General features: G+C 40.0%; 1 protein-coding gene across 2 annotated transcripts in view; it reads left to right on the plus strand.

The window, feature by feature from the left end:
* Positions 1 to 8,583, plus strand: part of BORCS6 (BLOC-1 related complex subunit 6) — a 69,578-nt gene extending 60,995 nt beyond the window's left edge. For both annotated transcript variants that reach the window (XM_053774706.2, XM_053774704.2), the window contains exon 8: positions 8,242 to 8,583. In XM_053774706.2, the coding sequence (XP_053630681.2) occupies positions 8,242 to 8,395 (154 nt within the window). In that variant the 3' untranslated portion in view covers positions 8,396 to 8,583. The remainder of the gene's footprint in view (positions 1 to 8,241) is intronic.
* Positions 8,584 to 20,953: the final 12,370 nt, after the last annotated feature.

Raw genomic sequence — 20,953 nt, forward strand, 5'->3', positions numbered from 1 at the left:
CTACTTGCCATCTTGTTCAACAACTTTTCTACATTTTGTTAATATTCTTCACCGTTAGCTGCTCATCAGTAATCACAACAGAGCTGGATTCTGCATTCAGTATAGTCATTGATGACTTTCACAACCTGCACGTTAAATATTGATGTTCGGTTAGTAATTGATAGTGTTCAGTCTTCAGAATGTTCTTCAAGGAATTTTGTGTTCAACTGTAGAATGTGAAATGTTACCAGGAATCTGGTCCAACCAAATCACTCATGTTTGTTTTGTTGCCGAAGTGATTTCCTGAAACCCATTCCATGTTGTTTTTAAGATGTAACATAATCTGTGTCTGGCTTGATTGAGAGCAGACTATCAGCAAGAGCACATCATGCTTGGGCAGGCACCTTGCTTGCTGAAGAATGCAGTCAAGTAACAGACATTAAGCTGAAATATATGGCTTGCATTGCTGGAGACCAGTTTGTTCACAGCCTCAAACTAAAGCAGAAGGTCATTCCATTGGGCATCCTCAGCAGAATTGCAAGTCATTCATGAGAGTAGCAAAGGTTACAATGTCCCTCACTTCAGAGACTTGCTTCTATGTAGTGATTGTGCCAGGAGGCAACACCTTGATATGCTTCTAGAGCAAGTACACTTTGACTAATTACAGCAGCTTTTCCTACATCTGATCTTGTGTTGTGGACCTTGTTTTTGAATGTGACTGCATTTTCAACCACTTGCTCATAAAGGAACACTATATAGGTTAACAAATTTCAGGTAGTCATCTCTCAGGAGTAATTGCTTTGGACTACATTACTGAATGAAGGTAAGTTGATTTGTGACAGTGGCTGATCACTGGTGTGTGGCAGCAAATCAAAATTTTTGCAAATCCTGGTAAAAAGGGGGTGAAATCTGGCATTTGGGAGGCTTCAGTCTGTAGGTCATTAAAAACATGAGGGAAAGGCTCCTTAACATGATGCCTGTAGGCAGACCACAGAAGTTTCCATACAGTCTTCTGCTGGATTATCACATACTGCTCTGATGTATTTTATTGGCATTTATATCACCAGATTCTTTATCAGTGCCAAGTAGATACTAAGGAACACTGAGAAACTTTAGCGTATGCATATTTCCAAGTACACAGTTAGGTGTTCCTCGTCGTATTTTTACTGGGTAATGATACCATAAGTTTGGGATACCAGTGCAAAGAAGCAAGTTTTGGAGTGACCCACTGCTCTAAGTTTTTCCCATCATGTCCTCAGTCTGTTGCTGTGACCTGTATACTGTTGAGTACAATGTTGAGAATATGTGGATCTCCTAATGCTTCTGTGTACACTTCTTGTTGTGTTGGCATCACCTTCAGGCAAGCTGCTAGAGAAACTATCTTTGGTCAGAGAACAATGCCCAGGGAAAACCTCCATTCTAGTATGGGCTGTGTAATAATGACCTCTTGGAGTACAGTGGACCCCCGCATAGCGAACTTAATCCGTGCAAGAGGGCTGGTCGTTATGCGAAATGTTCGCTATGCGAATTAATTTTCCCCATAAGAAATAATGGAAATAAAATTAATCCGTGCAAGACACCCAAAAGTATGAAAAAAAAATTTTTTTACCACAAAAAAATGTTAATTTTAGTACACACAAACTGAAAAAGGCATGCACAATTACATGACACTTACTTTTATTGAAGATCTGGTGATGATTGATGGGATGGGAGGAGGGGAGAGCATTATCTTCTTACTGTTTAGAAGGGGAATCCCCTTCCATTAGGACTTGAGGTAGCAAGTCCTTTTCTGGGGTTACTTCCCTTCTTCTTTTAATGCCACTAGGACCAGCTTGAGAGTCACTGGACCTCTGTCGCACAACAAATCTGTCCATAGAGCTCTGTACCTCCCGTTCCTTCAAGACTTTCCTAAAATGGGCCATAACATTGTCATTGAAATAGTCACCAGCACGGCTTGCAACAGCTGTGTCAGGGTGATTTTCATCCATAAAGGTTTGCAGTTCAACCCACTGTGCACACATTTCCTTAATTTTTGAAGTAGGCACAATGGATTCCACAACTGGCATAGGCTTCTCAGGGTTAGCCCCAAACCCTTCAAAATCTTTCTTAATTTCCATACTAATTCTCACCCTTTTTACCACAGGGTTGGCACTAGAAGCTTTCTTGGGGCCCATGGTCACTTATTTTCCAGAAACAGCACCGAAAACACTGTAATAATACGAAATATTCCGAGTGTATGCTTGAATGTTACCGCGGAGGCTAGCTGGTAAACAATGGGACGGGCGGCACATGTGAGGCTGGCTGAGGGCCCACATTGGACGCGTCTCGGACGAAGTTCGCTGAGCGGGTTTTTGTCTACTATGCGGGGCAAAATTTCAGCGAACAAAGCGTTCGCTATGCGGATTGTTTGCTATGCAAGGCGTTCGCTATGCGGGGGTCCACTGTACTTGTTAATGTACAAGCACTGGATATGCTCACTTTCCTTGACTTATGCCACCCTCATCACTGGCACAATCATTGATGCTCTGGATACATGAGCTTTTACTGGCCATTTCTTGCTGCATCTTTATGCATCTTTCTGCCTCTCATTGCTTATATATCTGTTGTTGCTGTACCTTTGCACCCAGCACCTTACCTTACAGTCCGGATGTGGCTGACCAGTTGACCTTCATTGATTGTAGGAAATCTGTCCCCCACATTCTTGATTAGCTGTTCAGCATTGGTAGGCCACAGCATAAATATTTCAGCTTATTTCTCAGTTATGATCTATCTTTTTAAGAGAGAGGCTGGTATTGATCTTTTGGAGGGTATGGCCCTCACCGTCAAATATGTACTATCAAGAAATTTTATAACTTTTTTGCATGTCTTGGGTTCAGTAATCATTGTAGTGTGTGCCTCTTGGTAGAATTCTGACACCTTGAATAACACAAGTTTGGCTGACTCTCATCTTGTGCAGTTTCTTGATGCATCTTTTTGGATATGGTGCATCATTACAGCACTTGCTGACACACAGGAAGACCATGAGCTTGTGACCTATGTTGATTCTTTCATGGTGATTTTTGCTGATTGCCCTGCCAATAGCAGTCTTTTTAGCAATTAAATTTAGTGATAGTGTAGTAGATAAAGCAATGCTATCCAAATTATCCATCTGTCTTCTCAGATCTGACAACATATTGGGAATTATATATAATTTTATGTTTTTTTTGAAAGCTCTGGTATAACCATCATAAACAAATTTGACAAATAAAATACTGCAGCAAATTATGCACATGTAATAAATTTGCTTATTGAACATATATAAAATATTATTAAGATATATAAAATTATTACCAATTTTGCTTCACTATCTTAACAAATTCAACTGTCAATTTCTCATTGAATAATTAATCTGTACTTGATTTGTTCTTGCTAGAAGTGAATATAAAAAACTATAAAATGAGCACTTCAATGATAATTTGGAATAATTGCAAAGAGGCATTTCTTAATTACACACTACTGATTATTCTTAATACTTAAGGTGGACCCCTAAATAAATTCAGATTGAAAAAATAATTGTCAGGAACAGTATTGACAAGAAATGGAAAATTTTAAATAGGGACAGTCAAACAATCAAATTACTAAACCTCAGGGCATTTGATGCACCCTAGTATGTATATATGTATGTAATGTATGTACTTTTTTTTTTTTTAACTCAGTAGCCATCTTCCACCAATGGAAGGGCAACCCAAAGAAGAAAACATTCACCTTTATTCATTCAGATAACCTTCCAAATTCAACATCACCACTCCTGCAAAGTGCAGGCACTGCCTTCATGACTCAAGTCCGGCTAACCAGTTTCCCTTAATCCCTTCATAAAAGTTATCTGGTTCACACTCCAACTCTATATCCATTAAAAACTGCTTGTCTCCATTCACTCCCATCTAACATGCTCACTTAAGTCTGCTGCATGCACAAGCTCCTAAAATTCAAAGGCTCTTTTACCTCTTTTTAGCAACCATTCCTGGGATGACCCTTTCCCCTCTTACCTTCGAACCCAAATTCATACACCCTCTTTGTCAACCTGTCCTTGTTCATCTCCACATGCCCAAATCACCTTAACAACCCCTCCTTGGCTCTGATTTATACTTGGTGACCCCACATTGCCTTTTAATTTCTATGCTTTGAATTCTCTGCATGACACTCACACTACACATTGCTCTCCAACATGACATCTTCACTGCCTCTGTCCTCCTCACTGCAGCTTTAGAAACTCATGCCTCACACACATATAAAAGGGCTGGTACCACTCTACCCTTTTTGGCCTCCTTAGATAACTTCTTTCTTTCTGCATGTACAGTACTTCAGTATACTACCCACTTTTTTTCTCTCGTCTATTCTGTGGTTCACTTTGTGTTATATAGACCCATCCTTCTGACATGCCCACTCCCAAGCATCTAAATACATTGACTTCCTTTTACTCTGTCCCTCCAGTCTAATATTCAATCTATCATGGCCTAGATTTTTTTTTTGTTACCCTCATCATCTTGCTCTTTTCTACATTCATGTTTAATTTTCTCCTTTTACATGCTCTCCCAAATTCATCCACCTACCTTCATAATTTGTCTCCAGTATATATTCCTTAACCCCTAAACAGTCCAAACGTATATATACATTCTTACTGCTAGTGCCCCAAACGTATGTACATGTATATGTTTTATTTTTCCTGCCTCCAAATTTGGCATGATTGGCCTGAGATGCCTGGTCAGCATAGAATGGATATTAACACTTGGTGTGCACCATATTAAAAAAATCTGGGATCACTTAGTACCTTGTGGGAGCACCAATTAAATTGAGCGCCAGCTAGTGCAAACAGTGCGGCAAACACCAAGGATTCACTGATGTAATGTCATATGAACACTCCCCTTTTAAGAGGAAAGTGATATTAACCCCAAGTTTAGGGTCTGTCTACCTGTCTCTATTTTTATCTGTCTCACAGATACACACAAATTCAATTTTACATACTCTAAATTACCTATGATAACCAAAAAAATCCAAAGTGCTATACTGTGCTTGTAGATATAATGCATAAGAATACTTGTTGGTTCACAGTGGCTCTCTCTGATACAGAGAGAGAGAGACAAGCAGAGAGATGGAAAGAGACAAGCAGACAGAGAGACAGATAATCAGAGACAGAGATACCAGCTCATCAAATGTCACCCCTTATCTCTGCACCCTCGCTGGTGCCCATCAAATGTCATCCTTTATCTTATCTCTGCACTATCTCACCTCATCTCTGCACCCTCGCTGGTGCCCACCAGATGTCATCGCTTATCTCATCACTGCCCTCCTGGATGCTTGTCACTGACACTTGTCTTATGCATTGCTTTAAGGGAACTTCTTCCTTCTTCCTCCTCCTTCCTTCTTCTTCTTCTATACTCCCATGTATCCAGAACTTTGCTGGGACCTATAAATACTTTGTATATATTCCTAGACAATAGTAAATGACCAAGGCAGGTGTAAATATCCACCTGTCAATGTGTTTGTAACAATTTGAGTACAATTTCAGTACCTAATATTAGAGTCAGAACAAAGATTGGCTATGAAATGACAAGAACTACAATAAATTGTAATTAAAAAGTAAAAGTAGGTTTTAGACAAGGATGTGTAATGTCACCATGGTTGTTTAATATATTTATAGATGGGATTGTAAAAGAAGTAAATGCTAGGGTGTTCGGGAGAGGGGTGGGATTAAATTATGGGGAATCAAATACAAAATGGGAATTGACACAGTTGCTTTTTGCTGATGATACTGTGCTTATGGGAGATTCTAAAGAAAAATTGCAAAGGTTAGTGGACGAGTTTGGGAGTGTGTGTAAAGGTAGAAAGTTGAAAGTGAACATAGAAAAGAGTAAGGTGATGAGGGTATCAAATGATTTAGATAAAGAAAAATTGGATATCAAATTGGGGAGGAGGAGTATGGAAGAAGTGAATGTTTTCAGATACTTGGGATTTGATGTGTCGGCGGATGGATTTATGAAGGATGAGGTTAATCATAGAATTGATGAGGGAAAAAAAGGTGAGTTGTGCGTTGAGGTATATGTGGAGACAAAAAACGTTATCTATGGAGGCAAAGAAGGGAATGTATGAAAGTATAGTAGTACCAACACTCTTATATGGGTGTGAAGCTTGGGTTGTGAATGCAGCAGCGAGGAGGCGGTTGGAGGCAGTGGAGATGTCCTGTCTAAGGGCATTGTGTGGTGTAAATATTATGCAGAAAATTCGGAGTGTGGAAATTAGGAGAGGGTGTGGAGTTAATAAAAGTATTAGTCAGAGGGCTGAAGAGGGGTTGTTGAGGTGGTTTGGTCATTTAGAGAGAATGGATCAAAGTAGAATGACATGGATAGCGTATAAATCTGTAGGGGAAGGAAGGCGGGGTAGGCGTCGTCCTCAAAAAGGTTGGAAGGAAGGGGTAAGGGAGGTTTTGTGGGCGAGGGGCTTGGACTTTCAGCAGGCGTACGTGAGCGTGTTCGATAGGAGTGAATGGAGACGAATGGTATTTGGGACCTGGCGATCTGTTGGAGTGTGAGCAGGGTAATATTTAGTGAAGGGATTCAGGCAAACCGATTATTTTTATATAGCCAGACTTGAGTCCTGGAAATGGGAAGTACAATGCCTGCACTCTAAAGGAGGGGTTTCAGGATATTGGCAGTTTGGAGGGATATGTTGTGTATCTTTATACGTAATGCTTCTAAACTGTTGTGTTCTGAGCATCTCTGCAAAATCAGTGATTATGTGTGAGTGAGGTGAAAGCGTTGAATGATGATGCAAGTATTTTCTTTTTTGGGATTTTCTTTCTTTTTGGGTCACCCTGCCTTGGTGGGAGACAGCCGACTTGTTAAAAAAAAAAAAAAAAAAAAATTATATAAAATAATATAAAAATGAGAAAAAATGGTATATTGGCAACACTTCTGCAAGCAGCAGGACTCGATATTGATATTGCCGTCAGGTGAGCATTAAGTGCCAACTTTGCAGCCTCATATCTCAGTAAGTACTGACCCTAATTTTTTTATTTTAATCCTACAACACTTAGAAAAATTTTCTCTTTATTTCAATAAAAAAAGATTTTTATTTTTCAAAATATTCGGGGCACTGGGGGAGAGAATGTATATATATGTTTAGACCGTTTAGGGGTTAAAAGACCTGTGTCATGAGCAGAGAGCAACTGGGATAACTCCACCTTTGTATCGGATCCAACATCTTTGAATCCCACATCCCCTCCCACCTTTGTATCGGATCCAACATCTTTGAATCCCACATCCCCTCCCACCTTTGTATCGGATCCAACATCTTTGAATCCCACATCCCCTCCCACCTTTGTATCGGATCCAACATCTTTGAATCCCACATCCCTTCCCAATACCCTAGCATTCATTTCTTTGACAACCCCATCTATAAATATGTTAAACAGCCATGATGACATCATGCATCCTTCTCTACCTCCTACTTTCACTAGCAAATAACCCCCCTCCCTTATGCATACCCTAACCTGCGGTTCACTCTGCATTAATGATAGTGACAGAAGCCACTTTTGTTTGGCTGTCATCAGACAAATAATACAGAAATGCCAGGTCACAACACATGTGCTGCCATACTGATCACCTAATGCGCTCTCATTTGAAGTACAGTGATCACTTTTTAACTACACTTCTTGCTACAAACAAAAATGTTATGTGTCTACACAAATGTTAAGGCACCTAATAAAGCAGAGCTACATGCTTTATGTTTAAGGAGTGTAAAACACTGCCGTATATGGATCTGTGTTTTAGGAACTTAACAGACTGAAAGAATGGAATGTGTGTGTGTGTTTGTGTTGTGTATCATTGTTTTGTAAACAATGTACTATTGAGATTGTTAGTGTGAGTACTATTGTGTTTTATACAAAGGTTAGCCCTGCATACATTGTGCATGATTTGGGTGTCATAGGCCAAAACAAGTTACTGGAAAAAGTAAAGAATTAGAAAATAACAGGAAAAAATAAAATAATAAATAATTATTTATTTTATTTTATTTTTCTATTTTAGATTATAATCTAATACATACAGAACACAGCAATGGCCGATGTTGCCATCAGTGAGTCGGTGATCTTCAGATTCACATATTCATATCTCAATAAGTACTTACGGTAAAAGTCTTGTGTTGGTTTCATTACATTCAATATTTTTTTTTTTTTTTTAAGAAGAAAATGTATATATATTTATTTTCTTTAAAAATCATGACACTCAGCACTTTAATTTTGGGAGCTGCAACAGTGAGAGGGTTAATTTTTACTACCAGCACCATAGAACAAAGAGCTGGCAAATGCACCTTACTGAATCCCTGCTGCCACGGGACATGGCAGTTAGATGACCTGACGCTTTCACCTGATCTTCACCAGTGACATGCTTTCTCCACTATATATACAAGTTCTCTCATTCTCTTGTGTCATTTGGAGTAAGGAAGGTCACAGAACTGAAACATATTAAAGTAAGGTATCCTTAGTATGTGGATTTGTGTCCTTTAATCCATTTTAATTTCTTAAGCAAAATAGGTTGGAGAAATATGTGAGTGAGATAGGTTAGGCTTGAGAAAGACCTGCCTAGCATGGGCCAGTAGGCTTATTGCAGTAATCCTCCATATTTATAGCTGAAATCCACTGGCCATATTTAAAAATGTGAACTTTTCATTCATCAGTTCAACTTACATTTGTCCCTCTCATCAATACAATTTACGTTTGTCTATGTGGAGTAATTATCTAGGTTTTAGATCCACTTTAGTAATGCAACCAGCCCTCTGAGAGGTCAGTATGGTCTGACATAAGAATCTTGCTTCACCTGCCCACAACTCTACTAATCTTTAATCTCTTTGGATAGCTTTAAAAAATAGGTTAGTCTGGTACATGAGTACATGTGGTTGAGTGAGTTTGACTTGCCTATCATGGGCCATTAAGAAAACTGCAGTGCTCCACTATTCTTAAGTTTTATAATCAAGTACAGGTTGTCTCCAAAAGGCACAAGCCCTGGAAAAAGAGCCCTGCTTCATTCCCCTTCCCCTTCCCCTTCCCTGATAGATTACTTCCCTGAGGGAAGCTGATTAGCCAGACTTGAGTTCCCTGTACACCAGTCACTGATATACTAATGCATTGTAAATATATAATAAATTACTTTTTCTGACCAATCTCTACCAAAAAATGTGGGCTCTGTATGCATGAATTAATTAACATATGCAAGGTACAAATGCATTTTTGGTAAAAATGAGAAAAATTATATTTACAATTCATAATTAAGAAAAAATATAAATATTAAATCTGTTTCTAGACCAATCTTCAGCAAAGAAATGTGAGCTTTATATCCATGCATAAAATGAACACACAAAGTATGAATTTATTTGTTAAAAATCCAACCAAGGAAAAATGTTAACTATAATTCATCCTTAAGAAAAATTTTAAATATAAAATCTATGCTCTTTGACCACTGTCATGTAAAGAAACTCACAGTGAATGCTCTACAGGTACATACTAGACACTCTTAGGTGCTCTCCCATTGCACCTGGGGGTGGTTTGGTAGACATTGTTCTGTCTGCATGCAGACTTGTGCTGTTACAGGCTGGAGTATGACAGCTAGACCTACTCCTTTACCAGTTTTTCTCTGCTGAACTTGCTGAACCCTGTTCACCACCCTGGAGTCCAGTTTTGCTTGGGTGCATTCCATACTTACCCTATCAAGAGTCTCTTATGTTGGGTCTGGTGAGAGTTCCTTGGATCTCCGCTGTGAGGAGCTCGGCTCGGGAAGGGCTGTTATCTTTAATATGTCTAGAATCTTAACATATTTTTCTATGTATTATAAGCCTTTCAGGGGGATGTGCCTTGTTGCTGGTGGAAGGCTTTTGATTCAGGGAATTGGAGCTATCCTCCCTTTCAGTGTATCAAACCAAATTTTGTCCCCTGCCTCAAGTGTTGCATGACCCTTATGGATTTAGCATTACCCCATGAATATAACATGTACATATGGCAGGGTTGATATTACATGTGTCTAGGTTACATGATGAACTTTAGGAGTGTTACTATTGCACTAAGTAAGGCTTTATTGTATCTGCAAATTTATCAAAATTGGCACATAAAATTTTGTATCACTTTAACAACAGATATTATATTGAAAGTTGTGGCTGAATTTGTGATATTATTTTTCTAGAAATTAACTGTGCTTCATGTTAAAAGTTTATGAGGAAATATGTTGGCAGGGGCATTTTAGTTAACTGAAAAATTTTACATACTTCAACTGCATTTTAATACATTATAACCATGGAGGTTATATATGTACTGTGTATGGTTTCCAAATAATGTTTGGACTAAATATTGAATGATCTCACTGAAGGGAGGCTAACTATGCATAGTAATACTGTATAGATCAACAGCAGTAAACTAAGATAGGGATACTTTTCTTCTGATGAAGAGGAAACATAAGAGTTGATCCAAACTTTAAATGTATTGTATAATTACTTGGCACTGTAGGACAACTGATGTCCCTTCTGTTATTGTACTCTCAAAAATCTTATGTAGAGTGAGGAAGCAATTAGCATATGATTGAATAAATATGTTTAATTTGAACCCATGTGCCTGTGTCATTACAGTCCAGAGTGCCTTGCTACACAGTTCCCCTTAACATTTCATGACTTTAGTGAAGGGATGATGCAGGGCACTTCAAAGTTGACCCTAATGGCCCAGGAGTATGGGTTTACATTTGTGTTAAACAGATGTGTGTGTTAATTTGCTTCTAAACTATTTATCACTTCTTTACATTCTTTACATGAGAGAGATCCTAGGAAAGATAAACACCAAGAATTAGTAACCACAAGGTTTTCCCAATGGAATTTTTATTAGGTGTTGCAAGGGCATAATTTGTGACATATACAAACTCACATGGAGGCAATACAGCTGCAAATGAAGCTGAAGTATACAGAACTTTATTTCCTGTTTTTTTTTTATTTCCATGTGGGTTTGTTTGTGCCATATTATTTAGGAACATTTAGCTAAGTCATGGCTCCTATATAGTTGAAGTCACTACCTCAGAAGAGAGAACTAGCAGTTCAGTGTGTGTCGGTATATATTGGTAGCCACATGTTCTTGTGTTAGAAATCTATGATATATTCACTTCCCTCCTGTTTAAGTGCGTAGATGTGGAGGCTTTAGTCAAGACTTTAATTCTGTGTTAATGCATTTGCTATTAACACTTCAAATGAATCACTATCTTATACAGTGGACCCCCGCATAACGATCACCTCCGAATGCGACCAATTATGTAAGTGTATTTATGTAAGTGCGTTTGTACGTGTATGTTTGGGGGTCTGAAATGGACTAATCTACTTCACAATATTCCTTATGGGAACAAATTCGGTCAGTACTAGCACCTGAACATACTTCTGGATTGAAAAAATATCGTTAACCGGGGGTCCACTGTATAATTAGCTAAGATCCCGGTACAATATAGTATGTTCATGTGCCCTACACAAAATTTTGTGAAAATTGCTGAATATTATAAATTAGCTATATGAAAATTACATAATTCTTGTAATTCAAAAGACCTCCAAGTAAATTCTGCCTCATTCAAACTTTAATAAATTTCTTGTACTGTATCTTCCTCAAAGATTTATACATAATTCCCAGTGTTGTGTTGAATTATTGTTCATTATTTTTATCATTGTCTTTATGACATCATCATCCTAGTACTGTATACAAAGACAGACATATAGAAAAAGCCTTTGTATAATATTTAGCTTTTAAGTAGAGCTTTTTCAAGTTATCACTTGAATTGTTCCACTTAAAGAAAAATGTTGCCCAAACAAATGTTTGTTCTGTATGCTTTTGTCCTTGTCTACATATTTGTTGGCATTATGCCCTCCAACCAATCATCCTAGTCACAAAGTGTAGATTTTTGTACATAATATGAAATGCCAGTCTGATCTTTAGTTTTATTTCACCTAGTCAAGGTATTCCTTAAGCTATTGGCATTGTCTTAGATGATAGAAAAATTTTCTAATGATTCCCCTTATGGCAGGTCCTTTATATACGTATACCTGGTGCAGAGATTACGGACTTTGCTATCATGGCCAATACTGGGTGGGCTTCCACTCCCACTCCCTAAGGATGGTGGTCATGATTGGTAGAGACTACTAAATACTTCCCTGTGCATTTGCCATGCATGGTGACCCATAAACTTGTTTCCTCTTGCTTGATAGTTGAGCCTGCAGGTGGGCAACACTTCTTTGGTAAAGGGACAGAGGTCAGATGGGAGGTTCAGTGCTGGTCCCACTTGACTCAGTTGGCTGACTTTGCATTGCTTTCCACTATCTGGTCCCCTCAAGGAAGGTTCCTTGATGTTGGTGAGGGGCTCTTGATTTAGGGAATTGGATCTGTGCTCCAGTTCCCCGAATTAAGCCTGAATGCCTTCCACATCCCCCCCCCCCAGGCGCTGTATAATCCTCCGGGTTTAGCGCTTCCCCTTGATTATAATAATAATAATAATCCACTATCTGGTGGGGTGATGCATAATACCATCGTGTCAGTATCTCGTAACATTTCCTGTCCAGGCAATGGCAGTGCTTGAGCAATATCACTGAACTTCTGTTTGACGGTTGTAAGCTTCCTTCAATAGTCCATAAATATCCCCAATCCTCCCACTCATTTTGGCCTCATTGGTGAGAAACTTATCTTTTTTTTTTTTATTTTTTTTTTTAATCCAGTTCTTAGATAAGGAAAAGAATTGCTATCAGCCTTGTTCTAAATTATTATTATTATTATTATAATCAAGGGAGAGGCACTAAACCCATAGGATTATAAAGCACCTGCGGGGGAGGGGATGTGGAAGGTATTCAGGCATAATTCGGGGAACTGGAACACAAATCCAATTCCCTAGATCAAGAGCCCCTTACCAGTATCAAGGAACCTTCCTTGAGGGGTGAATTATTCTAAAGTAAATTTGCTGAAGTATGCAGTTGCTACTCTGCCTAATGGGAATTGGACCATCTTATGCTATGATGGGTAACCATCTCGTCAAACATTGGGTGTCCATTTTGCAGGACGTCTGATGGTAGAAGTACTACCTGAGGTTGCCTGTGGATCTGGAAGTGGCAACTGAAGATATAGGACTTCAGGCATTCTTTCTGGTATGTCTGCCACTATTAGTGACTAAAAGACAGTTTCACAATTTGTGCTTTTGTCTAAACAGGCAGTTTTGCTAAGACTAGTTCAGTTCATTCTGAAGGTATCATTCTCGTATAACACACCAAGTGGTTTCCAAGGAATAACAGCTACCTGTCACACCAGACCTTAACCCTTTCAGGGTCCGTCCCGTAGATCTACGGCTTTTTGGCGAGTGTCCAAACCGTAGATCTACGCCAAAATTCTAGCGCCGTCAAATTTAGCGCAAAAGCGCTCATAGGCCTACATGTGAGAGAATGGGTCTGCGCCGTGGGTGTGCGCCGTAAACAAAAAATCTAGGCGCCTGCATAGCATTGTGGGAACGCCGGCTCATTCACCCTTGTTCACCATGCCTCGTCGCAAGTCAGCTCTCCCCGGAAAATTGGGACTCTCCTCTTCCTGTCTGATAGTTCTGACACTGATGGAAGTGGAAATGAAGACGAATTCTACAGCTTTGATAAGTTAGTGACCGAAAATAATGACCAGGATATCGATAATAGTGCAGAAAACCCCGACGATCCTCGACCTTCTACCTCTGGTGTGGGCACTCGTGACTCACGGTCGGGTGTTCCTAAACGTAAGAGAAAACTAATATTTTCCCGTGGCCAGGCCTCTGACTTCAGTAATGACGATGATTCTGACGTGGATTGTGATTTTATTGCGCTCGACGATCATTCGAGTAGTGATGGTGAGGAAACATATTCACCAGTGAAGCGTCGGTATGTTCGCCGCCGCATGCGCTCGGGTAGTGTACCCTATGCTGTGCCCAGGGGACGGAGTACATCCCGGAGTACATCCCGTGGCCCTACACCCGTTTTAGGTAGTGATAGTGAGGATGATGTGGCTACACTTGGCATGGATGGGCCACAGGCATCAGTGGATGGTGTTAGTGGTGGTGGTAGTGGCACCACCATGCGTGACTCACTGTGCCACGCGGGGACCCACGCTGCTGACTCGTCAGTTCAAGGACAAAGCGGAGCGTCACCCACCAGCCCGCCACAACCACAACCACCCGTACAACCAGCCTATGATGTCCAGTATCCACCAGCAAACCGTATCTGGGATTGGCAGCAAAATCCCAATTTTGTTCCCAGCCCTCACCACTTTGATGACTCTCAAAGTGGAATTCTACCTACCTGTCCCCTTGGAACCACGGCCAATGAACTGGAATTCTTTGAATTATTCTTTAACCAGCCATTGATGGAAATTATTGTCAGGGAAAGTAATAAGTATTTTCAGTACACCATGGCAAATACGATCTTATCACCACAGTAAAGACTATACAGGTGGAAAGAGACGACTGTTGCAGAAATGTATTTGCTTTTTGCAACAATAATGCTTATGCCTCACGTCTATAAGCATAATATAAAAGCATACTGGTCCACAGATCGGCTAATTTGTACCCCATCCTTCAGTGAAATAATACCAGTGAACAGGTTTATCTTACTGTTACGTATGTTGCACTTCTCTGACAAAACAAGGCCTGACAGAAGTGACAGGTTATACAAGATTAGAAATGTTTTCATGTATCTCAAACAAAAGTTCAGGATATACTTTTATCCATTCAAGAATCTTGTAATTGACGAGTCTTTGATTTTGTTCAAAGGTAGACTGTCATTCAAGCAGTATATACCGAGCAAGAGGAACCGCTTTGGTATAAAATTGTTTGTACTCTGTGATTGTGACAGTGGCCTGGTGTTGGATATTGTTGTATACACGGGTAGTAAAACATTGAAAGATACCAAGATGTTATTGGGTATCTCAGGTGACGTAGTGAGAAACATGATGGCACCTTATCTTGGTAAGGGCCATACATTATATACCGATAACTGGTACACAAGCCCATTACTCAGTGATTTCATGCGAGTGAACAAGACAGATGTGTGTGGCACAGTGTGTTCTAATCGTAAACATATGCCCAGGCTCAGTACTCAGTGGTCAGTCGTCACGTGAGGTCACAGACCCTGAGCTGCTTTGGGGATTAGTGTGGACGGTTACAAAGCATGGCTTGCTTCTGCAGTGTTTTAAAAATTGAGGTTGGAGAGTTGAAGGAGGAGGTCTTGCTTCTCCAGGAGGAGATTAGGAGGCTGAAGGTCCACCTCAATGGGTCTGGGAGAGAGTGTGAGGTGGCTGGAGTTGTGGGGAATGAGGCTTCTAGCAGTGAGGTGCAGTCTGTCTCTCGCTGTGAGGAGGCTGTAGCTGGGGAGGTAGCAACGGCTACCAGCAGTGAGGTGCAGTCCAGCACCTGCTACAAGTGGCGAGTGGTTCACAGTAATGGAAGGCGCATCAGAGTAAGGAAAGTTAAGAGTGAAGATCTGAAGGTAGGAAATCGCTTCTCTGTTCTTCAGGATGAATGTACTTCAGTGGCCAGTGAAGGTAAGGGTACTACTGCCCCTGCTAATGGAGGTAAGCGCATTCTTGTGGTTGGTGACTCTCAGGTAAGATATATTGACCGTGCTTTTTGTAATAGGAATAAGAAGATGAGAGACAGAGTGTGCTTCCCTGGAGCTGGTGTTGGGGACATTGTCAACAGGCTGGATAATATCACGTCAGGTAATGGGAACAAGCCCATTATCTGTCTCAGTGCTGGTGGAAATGATATTGGGAAGGGTAGGAGAGAAGAGCTGCTAGATAAGTACAGGTCAGCTATAGATTTCATTAAGTCTAAGGGAGGGATCCCAATCATATGTAGCATCTTGCCTAGAAGGGGAGTAGGAAATGAATGGTTGTCTAGGGCAATTGGTGTAAATTGCTGGCTAGACAGATACTGCAAGGAACTTGCAATCCCATTCATTGACAACTGGAACAACTTTTATGGCAAACATGATATGTATGCAAGGGATGGGGTACATCTCTCTGGGGCTGGGGTGGTAGCACTTGCAGACTCGATTGAGAAGGCCATTGGTGAAATGCCTATGATTTTAAACTGATGGAAGATAGAGGTATGGGTGTGTGTGGGAAACAAGCAGGTTGCAACACTTGGGTTGGAAACAGTAAATGTATAAAAGGCATTCAGCATGAAGTTATAAATAAAGACAATAGATCAGGTCAGCAAACAAAGGGGGACAGCAGAGGGCAGCAAGGGACTAGCTCCCTTAAGGTTTACTATACTAATAGCAGGAGTGTAAGAAATAAGATAGATGAGCTAAGATTAATTGCAAGTGCAGGAAACATAGATATTATTGCTATAACAGAGACCTGGCTTAATCTGAAAGATAGAGAGATGCCCTCTGAATGTCACATACAAGGCTATAAATTATTCCACACTGACAGGGTCAACAGGAAAGGTGGTGGAGTAGCGATGTATGTCAGAGACAATTTAAATTGTTGTGTTAGACAAGATATTAAATTAGAAGCGTCAGCCACTGAATTTGTTTGGTTACAGCTTCTCGAGGGCCGAGAAAAACTAATTTTGGGTGTGATTTACAGGGCCCCAAATCTTGATAGGGAGTGCAGTAAACTTCTATGGGACGAAATTCGTAAGGCATCTACATACGAAAATGTTGTGCTAATGGGAGATTTCAACTATAGACAGATTGACTGGAGCAATTTGACAGGAAATTTAGAGTCAGGTGACTTTCTTGATACGATCCAGGATTGTTTTTTAAAACAGTTTGTGACAGAGCCAACTAGGGGAAATAACCTCCTTGACTTGGTTCTTGCCAGTAGGGAAACACTAATTAATAATCTTGAGGTTAATGATGAGCTTGGGGAAAGTGATCACAAATCACTCAGTTTTAATATATCATGGAATTCCCCTAATAATGGCAATCAAGTCTCCGTCCCTGACTTTCGCTTGGCTGATTTCATAGGACTGAAAAATTACTTAGGTGGGCTGAACTGGAATGACCTGACTAAGGGTCAGGTAGGTGGTGATGGTTGCCGATATGATGCTTTCCAGGGCATAGTTCTAGCTGCTCAGTCAAATTATGTTCCAAATAGGGAAATCAGATCAAACAAAAATGATCCTAAATGGATGAACAATAGATTAAAATATCTGATTGGTCAAAAGAGAGGCATATATAGGCAAATCAAAAGAGGAGAGGGGCAATTGAGAAATCAATATATTCAGTTAAAGAGAGAAATAAAAAAGGGAATTAGAAAAGCAAAAAGAGATTATGAGGTTAAAGTTGCAAGAGAATCGAAGACTAACCCAAAAGGATTCTTTCAGGTATACAGAAGTAAGATCAGGGACAAGATAGGCCCACTCAAAAGTTCCTCGGGTCAGCTCACTGACAGTGATAAGGAAATGTGTAGAATTTTTAACACATACTTCCTCTCAGTTTTTACACAGGAGGATACCAGCGATATTCCAGTAATGATAAATTATGTAGAACAGGACGATAATAAACTGTGCACTATTAGGGTCACAAGTGACATGGTCCTTAGGCAAATAGATAAATTAAAACCTAACAAATCCCCAGGCCCTGATGAACTGTATGCAAGGGTTCTAAAGGAATGTAAAGAGGAGCTTAGCACACCTTTGGCTAATCTTTTCAACATATCACTACAAACTGGCATGGTGCCAGATAAGTGGAAAATGGCAAATGTGATACCTATTTTCAAAACAGGTGACAGGTCCTTAGCTTCGAACTATAGACCAATAAGCCTAACCTCCATAGTGGGAAAATTTATGGAATCAATAATTGCCGAGGCAGTTCGTAGCCACCTTGAAAAGCATAAATTAATCAACGAATCTCAGCATGGTTTTACAAAGGGGCGTTCCTGCCTTACGAATTTATTAACTTTTTTCACTAAGGTATTTGAGGAGGTAGATCATGGTAATGAATATGATATTGTGTATATGGACTTCAGTAAGGCTTTTGACAGGGTCCCACATCAGAGACTATTGAGGAAAATTAAAGCACATGGAATAGGAGGAGAAATTTTTTCCTGGATAGAGGCATGGTTGACAAATAGGCAGCAGAGAGTTTGCATAAATGGGGAGAAATCAGAGTGGGGAAGCGTCACGAGCGGTGTTCCACAGGGGTCAGTGTTGGGCCCCCTGCTGTTCACAATCTACATAAACGACATAGATGAGGGCATAAAGAGCGACATCGGCAAGTTTGCCGATGACACCAAAATAGGCCGTCGAATTCATTCTGACGAGGACATTCGAGCACTCCAGGAAGATTTGAATAGACTGATGCAGTGGTCGGAGAAGTGGCAGATGCAGTTTAATATAGACAAATGCAAAGTTCTAAATGTTGGACAGGACAATAACCATGCCACATATAAACTAAATAATGTAGATCTTAATATTACGGATTGCGAAAAAGATTTAGGAGTTCTGGTTAGCAGTAATCTGAAACCAAGACAACAGTGCATAAGTGTTCGCAATAAAGCTAATAGAATCCTTGGCTTCATATCAAGAAGCATAAATAATAGGAGTCCTCAGGTTGTTCTTCAACTCTATACATCCTTGGTTAGGCCTCATTTAGATTATGCTGCACAGTTTTGGTCACCGTATTACAGAATGGATATAAATTCTCTGGAAAATGTACAAAGGAGGATGACAAAGTTGATCCCATGTATCAGAAACCTTCCCTATGAGGATAGACTAAGGGCCCTGAAACTGCACTCTCTAGAAAGACGTAGAATTAGGGGGGATATGATTGAGGTGTATAAATGGAAGACAGGAATAAATAAAGGGGATGTAAATAGTGTGCTGAAAATATCTAGCCTAGACAGGACTCGCAGCAATGGTTTTAAGTTGGAAAAATTCAGATTCAGGAAGGATATAGGAAAGTACTGGTTTGGTAATAGAGTTGTGGATGAGTGGAACAAACTCCCAAATACCGTTATAGAGGCCAGAACGTTGTGTAGCTTTAAAAATAGGTTGGATAAATACATGAGTAGATGTGGGTGGGTGTGAGTTAGACCTGATAGCTTGTGCTACCAGGTCGGTTGCCGTGTTCCTCCCTTAAGTCAATGTGACCTGACCTGACTAGGTTGGGTGCATTGGCTTAAGCCGGTAGGAGACTTGGACCTGCCTTGCATGGGCCAGTAGGCCTTCTGCAGTGTTCCTTCGTTCTTATGTTCTTAACGCAGGTGTTCGTGGTGATGACGTGCAGGTGTTTACTGCCAATGACATCATGGCATTACGGTGGCATGACAAACGAGATGTCACATTGTTGACAACCATTCACCGTAATGAAATGCAAGACAGTGGCAAAGTTGATCGAGTGACTAATGAACGTATTCGAAAACCAGTGTCAGTGATTGATTATGCACAAAACATGCGCTTGGTTGACAAGTGTGACATGCAGATTGGTTTTGTTGACTGTGTTCGTAAGAGTTACAAGTGGTACATGAAACTTTTCTTCCATCTCATGGACATTTCAATGCTGAATGCATATAATATGTACCAAATAAAGACTGGTAACAGACCACCGTATGGTGAATTTTGTTTGTCTGTTGTCAGACAACTCATAATGAAGTACCAGGTAACAATACCTGCAATACAACATGGTCCTCGAATTCATCACAATATACCCAAGCGTTTGAGGAGAGAAGGTGGTCATTTCATAATACAGCTTCCTTCAACTCAAAAGAAATTTGCTCAGAAGAGATGCATTGTCTGTGCACAAACAAAACGACGGCAACAAAGACGCAAAGACACTCGGTTTATGTGTGAGGAATGTAAGGTGCCTCTGTGCATGGTGCCTTGTTTCAAGGAGTTCCACAAGCTCCAGCAGTTCTAAAACCATGTCCAGTGATTGTAAATATATAAATATATGATAGAACATTAGTATTATACAATATTTGTGCATGTTTATTGTAATAAACAACAGTGGTAAACAATAATATGATAATAACTTTAGTGCGGTTATTGTGTTCAATACAGTGAGTATATATATATATCAATTATATACAGTATTGGTCTCTCAGGCCCCAAATGTTAGTAGGAATAGAAAAAAATTGGAAAAGAAAAGAAAAAACAACTAAAACAACAAAATAATATAATACGCGTATGTGGAATTCGTCGATGTTGCAGCCACCACATCATTTTCTATAAACTTCTTGGCACTGTATCTCGGTAAGTAATGATCAGATTCTAATTTTTTTTGTTTTATTACCTTCACAAAAATATACTCTTTAATTCTGTAAGAAAAAATATTTTTTTTTTTTTTTTCAAAATTTCTTGGACACTGGTGCGTGACTTCAGATTTTGGCCTTGGACCCTGAAAGGGTTAAGGAAGGTTCCTTAATGCTGGTGAAAGGCTCTTCATGGAATGAATTGGGCCTGACTTCTTTCTTGATGCCAATGAGGGGCTTTTGATACAAGGAACTGGACCTGCCTTCCCTTGGATCGACCCTGTCTGCCACCCATTCCCCTGGCACCACCAACAAACTTAGACACATAGACCCTAGCATCCCTTCCAGTCCTTTTCTCCCCTCACCTCTGATCCCTCTCCACCTAGCTGTTTGTAACCCTGGTACTAATTTCTGCCCTGCAGCTCTGCATGACCTTTGTTGGTTTAGTGCTTTATTTTATTATAATAATCCTCTGGCACCTTATCACTCCTACTGTTTTAATGCTCCCTCGTGAATGTAATAATCCAGTTCCTTGGATTGAACCTGATTGCCTCCCATTTCCTAGATGTATGATCCCATTCAGATTTAGTGTTCTTACCCATGGCCTAAATGAAACAAGCGGGGAAGATATCCTAAACAACATGGATCCGAACCTTTCCCTAGAAAAAATAAACTCTGTGGTTCTTGAGATCTGCTCAAGGCAAATTCCTTTAAAAAAAAAAAAAT

This window comes from Cherax quadricarinatus, unplaced genomic scaffold (genome assembly GCF_038502225.1).
Source record: "Cherax quadricarinatus isolate ZL_2023a unplaced genomic scaffold, ASM3850222v1 Contig556, whole genome shotgun sequence".
Lineage (NCBI taxonomy): Eukaryota > Metazoa > Arthropoda > Malacostraca > Decapoda > Parastacidae > Cherax > Cherax quadricarinatus.